This window comes from Drosophila obscura, unplaced genomic scaffold, assembly GCF_018151105.1.
Source record: "Drosophila obscura isolate BZ-5 IFL unplaced genomic scaffold, ASM1815110v1 contig_213, whole genome shotgun sequence".
Classification (NCBI taxonomy): Eukaryota; Metazoa; Arthropoda; class Insecta; order Diptera; family Drosophilidae; genus Drosophila; species Drosophila obscura.
In genome coordinates, this window is record NW_024542805.1 from 527,689 (window position 1) to 536,170 (window position 8,482).

Sequence of the window (8,482 nt, forward strand, 5' to 3'; positions counted from 1 at the left end):
TGTTTACCATAAATTCTATATCGCAAAAAATGGTCTTTAAAACATATTCTTTTGGATATTTTTCTGTTAATAGATACATCATATACTTTTTGACTGACTGTATGAGACGTTCCCATGCTCCTCCCATATGTGGAGATAACGGAGGATTAAAAAACCACTGACATTTCTTTGTAGTCATAATCTGAATAATCTCGTCTTCGGGCCAACTAGCAGTAATTTCGTATATATTTTTACTTGCTTTTTTAAAATTGGTCGCATTGTCTGAATATAGCTCTATTGGAAATCCTCGCCGACATCCAAATTGTCGAAAAACATTCATAAAAGCGTTGCACGATAGATCTTCAGCAATTTTTAAGTGTACAGCGCGCGACGCCATACAAGTAAATATCACACCATATCTTTTTACGTGACTTCGATTCACTAATATTTCTATTGGACCGAAATAGTCAACACCTGTCTTTAAAAAAGGTCTTTCCGTTGGTTGTACACGACATGACGGTAATTGGCCCATAATTGAAACAAGCGGCTTTGATCTTTTATTTTTACAAAACTGGCACTATCTTATTATTTTCTTTACTACGTTACGGCAATTTGGTATTCAATATTTTTGTCGTAAATTGGCTATAACCGTTTCCCTACCCACATGCCAGTTCTTCACATGATAATAATTAACTAAAAATTCTGTAATCGGATGCCCCTTGCTCAAAATAATTGGATTCTTTGAATCGAAATTAAACTGGGCTTCGTCAATGTTGTTCAATCGTCCTTGTATTCGTAACAATCCATCGTCTGTCATAATAACTGTAAGTGACTTTAAAGTGCTTAAATTATGGATAGCTTTTGACTTCATAAAACAGTCAATTTCGCTTAGGTAAAAATCTAGCTGCAATTTCTTGTATATTACATATTCTGCTCTGTTTATATTCTTAATTGTCAATTCACTTAAAAATTCTGAGTCGTTTGTCTTTTTAAGTCGATCTATAAATTTTAATGCACAAGCAGTCGTGCGTAAAAATTTCATCCAGTTGGAAAATCTGGATACGTCAGGTATTTCAATCGTATTAGATATCTCAGTGACTATATGTACATACTCCTGTTCAATCGATGTTTTGTCCAGGCGAAAGTCCTTACTTAACTTTCATTTCGGACATACATCACTGGTGGCGAAATCGAATTTTAAGATTTTTGTTGCTTGGTCGGCTGGATTTAGGTTAGTGGGTACATATTTCCAATCGCATTCGTTAATTCTTGAATTTCACCCAGTCGCTGTGCCACAAACATTTTAAATCGCTTACTGCTGGATTTAAGCCAATGCAGAACTATTTCTGAATCAGTCCACAAGCATGTTTTGCTTATCCGAACATTTAGAATTTTTTTTACAGCTTTGCCTAATCTAGCTCCTAGTAATGCTCCTTGTAGCTCTAATTTTGGTATAGACTTTGGCTTTAATGGAGCTACTTTGGATTTTGCCATTACCAATGAACATTCTACTGTATGTGAATCGCTGAATCGCAAGTATGCACAAGCGGCATAGGCACTCTTTGATGCGTCGCAAAATATGTTTAATTGAATGTCACATTTGTCAATTAAAAGAGTTGTCATTTGTCTTGGTACTTTGAATTCTTGTATCTTCCCTATATTTTTGCACAATTTTTTCAAATCTCATAATTTTCGTCAATGATTAAATCATCCCAACCAATTCCGCTGTCCCAAATGGCTTGTAAGAATTTTGTTGGCAATAAGTAAATTTGACAGGAACCCTAGAGGGTCGAAGATTGACATTGTTATTTTAAGGACTTGATGCTTAGTTGGTCGTTTAAATACGTTTAAAATATCAGAAGGTGCTTTCGTAAAGTTCAAATTAAATGCAAAAAAATCTGCTTTGAAGTCCCACATCATACCTAGGATTCGTTCTTGAGTTAATTTTAATTGGTTTTATATCAGTTTCTGTTCTTTTCTTATTAAATTGTCAAAACGTCTTGTGAGTTTGAAACCCAGTTACACATATGAAACCCAGCTTTTCATGAATATATTAACTTGATTATCAAATTCACTGCACTACGTCTTGCTCCACCTAGATAGTCATCCATGTAATGATTATTTAGTATATCGTTACAGGCTTGGGGAAACTTGTCTTTAAAATCCAGTGCATTGCGGTTTCTTGTCTACGTCCGGGTTTGAATGGCGATCCGTTCCTCGCCAGAGAATTCTCTGCGCGTGTCGGTCCTCGTCGCGTATTTGTATTTGAAGGAACATCACCTTTATGTCGCCAACGAACGCTATTTTATGTCTAGGAAATTCATTAATACGGAGATCAGTTGGCTATATAGATCGGGTCCGCTAATAAGAAATCATTTAAGCTAAATCATGTGTCCTTGATGCTGCATCAAATAATATTCAAAGCTTTTCTGGTTTATTGTTATTAACTACACCAAGTGTGGGAGATAAAAAGTCAAAGGTGTTTACGCTCCTCATTTATATCCAATTTTCTTATATATCCTTAGTTATATATGAATCTATCATGTCTTGGTATCTTTGTTGATATTTTGAGTTGTCAAGTTTCTCTAGGGCTATCAATCTATTGTAGGCATTAGAGTAACTTCTGGTAGTTAACATTTTCATTTTTCCAAAATAGTCCCACTTCAAACTATTTACCTTAAAGTTTTGTCAATAATTCTAAACTTTTTATCATCAAGGGAGATCGGATTATCCTTACAGTAGTCAGTTCATTTTCTAAATTCCAGTATGATTTGACTAGATCTTGTAACGAATCTATATCGTCCCTATCATTTTGTTCATCCATGCAATTTCTAATATGAAAGGTATAATCTGATTGGCCAGAACATCTATTAGGATCAATAATTCCATGAATCACCCAGCCCAGCGATGCTTACTTCAACTGGGCCAGTGAATGATTCGTATTGAGTTTCGTGTTATAATAACCGACCAATTATCTTGTCAATTAACAATTTGGGTTGTCCCTACAGTAAGACTGATTAACAAATGGTTTTAAAAATGTCCACTTGTCAGTCAAACTATCAACATCCAAAGACTGAACCGGGAGATTAAGACCCCAAATCGTTTTAACTTTTCTAACCTAAGTGACTTTGATGATTGACCCTTTCCTTGATACAGACTCAAATTACCTTGACTCACTCTGCTCATACACCTCATATTCGTCCACTGCATTTTCAATGGTCTAATAGGACCATCTAAACCCAATTCGTCAGCAAGATCTTGATCCAAAAGAGGCACAGTGGAAGCTTCATCCAAAAGCGCAAATGTCTCGATTGTCTTTGGACCAATAATCGAAATGGGTACTACCTTTAGAAGAACTTTGTGGTTATCATAATTTATGACAATTAATTTCTGTTCTATCTTTGGTTCTGAAAACTCTGGGAATTGCACAATATTGATTTGGCAGTCTATTCTTATGTATATGTGTTGTATGTTTGGTAAAATTGTCAATTTGGCATGGTTTCTTCGCTGGCAATTTTCATTATATGGTTTGCAAAGACATGATATACATAATCGATTTTTACTAACATGTCCCATCGTTGGTCAATATCTAATGATTTAAATTTAACGCATGTTGATACATAATGGTTAGTTTGTTTGAAAAGTTACAATATTGAGACTTGTCCTTTTTGTCATATGTTAATTGATTTGAAACAGTCAGAGTTGTTCTTGTTTTATTGCCCGAACCTAACGCTGCGCTGCTTTAACTTCTTACCAGCCATTTGTGAAAAACTATTATTTCGGCTCATTATTTTTTGTACTTGGTAAAATGCATTAAGGCAAGACGCTGAGATAATGGCAGTTCCAAAATGTCGTCAAACAAAAGTGGATTGCGAATATGATCAAATTCTTCAAATGTCAATAATGTATGTATCAGATTAGTAAGGGTGTCATAAACTAATAAGCCTTTCAGTTTTATCTTCTTTTACGAGGGTAATTTTGATGCTAATCAAATGTCAATAATGTTGGTTGGATCTCCAAATCTTTTTTTTAAGAAATCAATAATAACTGGAACATTACTTGGTAATAACAAAAGTGATTGAACGGATTCTTTTGCACGCCCAGATAGTGCCTTTCTCAACCGATTTATATTTTCATAGTTAGAAAACTTACAGATTTCATTGCTGTTTTGAAACTCAGCATAAAATATCGGCCATTCAAGTGGATTTCCAGAAAAAAAGGTAACTTTTGTGAAACAGTTTGTCTAGCCATGAATGTCTGCATTAAATTTGTATTACCCATATTTTCTTGGCTTTCTCCTACATCACCATTGTCAGAAAATAATTGATTAGGCTGTCTTTTAACCCACTCTCGTGTTCTACTTGCCGCTTGCTCTTCGTCGTTTTCAGCATCAGGATCTTGGCTGCCATCTTGTTCGTCGTTGTCATCCTCCAGTTGCGCTATCTCGAATTGTCGCTGCATCTGATCTTGTTTCTCTTTGCAATCCAGTAACGCACGTTGTTGCATAATCTCTTGCTGCCGCCTAAAATGTTCCATTTCAATTTGTAGCTTCTGGGCCCTCGTTGACTTTTGTGAGTGCACTGTTTGTTCCGTTGGTACTGTCTTTTTTGCTGCTGGATAAGGAGTCGATGCCTGCACCACAGTTTGGTCAGGCTGGGAGGCGTTTCCAAGATGAATTGCACTTGCCATATTTTCTTTGCTGTCATCAGATTTTGCTTTTTTTGACGTTGTCTTTCCACTACGTGTTTGTGACATGTTCGCTGTCTGCTAAATGTGTGCACATATGTCGCAGTGTGGTATGTCCAAGTTATCAGGAACTGTACTCGGCCTTACATACACACACCTTAATTCGTACACCAAAGTGCTTGTTTGTGCACTCGTGTCAGGGTACACTCACTTCAGATGCTACTGAAATTTCCAGCAGGGCTTGTCTGTGTGTGTCTCCGCGTCAGGGTACATACACTTATGCTGATGAAATTCTGGTTGTGAAATAGCTTCTGTATTTTCCATGTGCCGTTCCGCTGGCTTCGAAGGACCATTTAATGTTTTGTCGTACCTGTTGAACTAATATAAATATCCGGCTCGATCGACCATTTAATGTTGTGTCGTACCTGTTGAATGAATATAAATATCCGGCTCGATCGACCATTTAATGTTGTGTCGTACCTGTTGAATGAATATAAATATCCGGCGCGAGCGACCAATTTTTATTCTCTTTATTTTCGACTTCGACTTCATTCGCCTTTTTTCAGGGATGTCCACTTAACAGACTTCTTAAATACTAAAATATTCATAAAGTGGTCACATTATTATAATCGATATTTATCGGTTTAAAATCAAACTTAAAGTGTTATACTCTCTGCACACTGAGTCCATCCTGGGGGAACGGTGGGAATTTTTGAAAGATGTGAAACACCGATTCACATTGACACCATCCACCATCCATGACAAACAGTTGTTGCTTACAATTTCGTGCGGTGAAAATTTGTTTACTTTAATTAAAATGAATATAAATAACATTTCAATGGTCGTGAATGTGATTCAGCAGCAAAACATATTCTTGCACAAGCTAATCTTGTTGTTGGACATGGACGATGATGATGAGGATAACTTTGACGAGGAGGAGATAATAGAATGGATATCTGTTTTGAAAACACTGAAGCCCGGAAGGTTGTGGTGAGTGCTTCTAATAAATGCAACCAATGTTTAAAGTGTTATGTTTTTCAGAACCGGTTCAGTACATTTTGGGAGAAGGATGTACCCGAAAACAACGAGGCGTTTTTTAAGGAAAGTTTTAGGATGGAGAGATCCTGCTTTTCTCTGTTGGTTACTCGCTTAGAAGTGCTACGGAAGAAGGACACAAACTGCCGAGCTGCAATTCCTCTGGAGAAGCGTATCGCCATATCTTTATATACTTTGGGATCTTCTTCTGAGTACCGAACAGTCGGTAGGCTTTTCGGAGTGTCAGCCAACAGCGTCTGCAATATCCTGCATGAGTTTTGCAGAGCATTCATCAACGAATTCTCAGAGGAATACATGCCCAAAAACTATCTCACTTCAGAGAAAATTGACGAGTGTGTCCAAGGATTTGAAGAAATTGGGTTTCCTCAGTGCCTAGGTTCAATTGGTAATAATGCAATAAAATCATCCATAATATATGTATATACATATATGTAAATTAATTTCATCACTTAATTTTTATGTTAGATGGATGTCACATCGAAATAAAACCACCTGCAGCTGAGGCAGTCGACCACCACAATTACAAAGGCTGGTATTCAACAGTATTATTTGCAATGGTAGACTACAGGCTAAGATATTCGCACCTAAACAAATATTTTCAAGTTATTTACTTAATTATTAAAATATTTAATTTCAATCTACTTCAGATATAGATTTACGTATGTAAACATCGGATCCGCAGGAAGATGCAACGACTCGATGATTTACCAAAAGTCAAGCCTTGGAAAGCGTATCGAAGAGTCGCCATTGCTTGAGGAAAAATCGAAGGAAATTAACGGAGTAAAGGTGCCAGTAACGCTGATTGGGGACTCGGAATTCAGATTCTCAAAGAAGCTTATGAAGCCATACCCTTTTTCTACAGCAGCGTCTTTAGAACAGCGCACTTTTAATTACAACCTTTCCAAAGCTAGGCGAGTTGTGGAAAATGCTTTCGGGCACTTAAAAGCCAGATTCCGCATTATTGGAAAAGGCCTGGATAGTCATTATAAAAACAATAGTGCCATTATATTGTGCTGTTGCATTTTACACAACATGTTAAACATGCACAACAGCTCAATTAATGAAAAATGGGAACTACCTTTAAGTGAGCAGAGAGAACAGCCCGATCGCAGCAATATTTTTTTATTATATTTCCGGCAGAAAACATAAGCACTAGTCACAAAACATGAAACGTGAAAGAAAATAATCTTTGTTTGGGTGTGAGTCGATATGATTATAATCATTCAGCAGAACAGATACGATCTGCAATTGCAACATATTGTGTGAATAGAATAAATTTAAATAATTAGTTTTATTCATTTATTATAATTACTTAAATTTAAACAGACAAGAAATTTATTATAAAAACTTACTACTGCTGTTTGTTTTCTCTTAAAAATTGCATGAAGTCAGTTTGAAACGTCGTCTGGGTTCGGATCGCTCCTGGGGCCGCCTGTGGTGCCTTGGTGTCCTTGGCGCTGGCGCCCTGCCCGCGGAGCAACTATCCAGATTGGTGCGCTTCTGTGGGGGCCCATTGCTCACAGAGAGTGCGCTGGAGCTGCAGGATCCATCTAGGTCCACCTCGATCACGTCCGAAAAAAACTCATTAATATCTGCAATGAACATAACATAATGAACGTAATCAATACATAATTTTATTTAACTTACTCTCGTTATCCAGGGTGCTTTGCTCCAAGTTGTTTACTCGGAAGGCTCCTAAAAAGGCTTGCAGCTTCTCGAAATGCTGCCATCCAGAGGGAGCCCCTCCGCTTGGCCCCACTTTATTTTTTTCCATCCATATGAAAATAAAATGGAATCAACAATTTATTGTTTACCAAATCTAATAATATTTACCTGTATTTTTTGGTCAAGTTTTCAACCTTCGTTCGTACTTCTGTCCATCCTACATCGAGATCACACCCCTCCTTCATGGTCTGGGCCATCTCCATATAAACGTGGGAGTTCTTACGGACTCCCCGCAAATCGTCTATATTTTCTTGCCACAGGTCAATGAGTAGGTTCTCCATTTCTGTGGTCCACTTGACCCTTCCACTGGCTGTTTTCTTATGTGCTGCAATATTGTGATATATGGGTATTCAAAAATGATATCTATTAAACTTACCACCGCCATTTACTGCTCCTTCCATTTTTATTTGATGTTTTTTTATTTTTTGCGTGCTTTGTGAGATCTGATGGGGTTGTTTTGTTTTATTTTTATATTTTCCTGTCTGTCATTGTATACATTTTCGTAGTGATCTCCGATTTTTTGTTGTGAAATATGGTTGCATTTGACAATTATCGAAAAAATACCGCACTGAAACGTGAGAATTAGGAACATCCCAGATGGATGGTGGAATAACTGGGAAATTTTCGGAACGGCAAAACCTTATGGACCATCCCAGAAATGGATGGTGGATGGTCCCCAGTGTGAAAAGGCTATTAACGTAAAACATAAACAATTCACAACAAATAGTTTCGAAGTGAAAATAGAGGAACGCGCTAGACAAGTTTTTTTTTGTCTGATTATTGTATCTTGTGAGAATGATGAGCTAAGGAAAGACAGACATTAGGAAACAAGAAATTCATTGATAGAGAGTTTTTTTATTAGTGTTTGAATAAAGATAATGGCGAAAATGCCGGAACAACGAAAATCTTGGGGATATTTGCGAACCAAGCAATCCCTTTTGTCAAATTTGTAATTCCATAAATTTTGTATAGTTGAAACACTCACGGCTACACCAGCATGTCCGATATGTGCGGCAGGCTGCCTTCTTTCGCAACT

General features: G+C 37.0%; 1 protein-coding gene and 1 long non-coding RNA gene across 2 annotated transcripts; one reads left to right on the plus strand and one right to left on the minus strand.

Annotated features, from left to right (window-relative positions):
• Window positions 1-962: 962 nt before the first annotated feature.
• LOC121404550 lies at window positions 963-1,604 on the plus strand. Its single transcript, XR_005968073.1, has 3 exons — window positions 963-1,047; window positions 1,118-1,210; window positions 1,264-1,604. It is a non-coding gene; the product is annotated as an uncharacterized LOC121404550 (long non-coding RNA).
• Window positions 1,605-7,046: 5,442 nt separating this feature from the next.
• LOC121404551 lies at window positions 7,047-7,908 on the minus strand. Its single transcript, XM_041594206.1, has 5 exons — window positions 7,823-7,908; window positions 7,555-7,771; window positions 7,369-7,496; window positions 7,208-7,313; window positions 7,047-7,139 (listed from the first exon to the last, which is right to left on the minus strand). The coding sequence occupies exons 1-5, from the start codon at window positions 7,845-7,847 to the stop codon at window positions 7,073-7,075; spliced, it is 543 nt and encodes a 180-aa protein (XP_041450140.1). The 5' UTR covers window positions 7,848-7,908; the 3' UTR covers window positions 7,047-7,072.
• Window positions 7,909-8,482: the final 574 nt, after the last annotated feature.

Excerpts from the sequence above, each read along its gene's own strand:
- LOC121404551 (XM_041594206.1), bottom strand. The coding sequence starts at position 7,847 with ATGGAAGGAGCAGTAAATGGCGGTG. Across the intron at positions 7,772-7,822 it reads AGGAGCAGTAAATGGCGGTG|CACATAAGAAAACAGCCAGT; the intron begins GTAAGTTTAATA and ends ACAATATTGCAG. Across the intron at positions 7,497-7,554 it reads AACTTGACCAAAAAATACAG|GATGGAAAAAAATAAAGTGG; the intron begins GTAAATATTATT and ends TATTTTCATATG.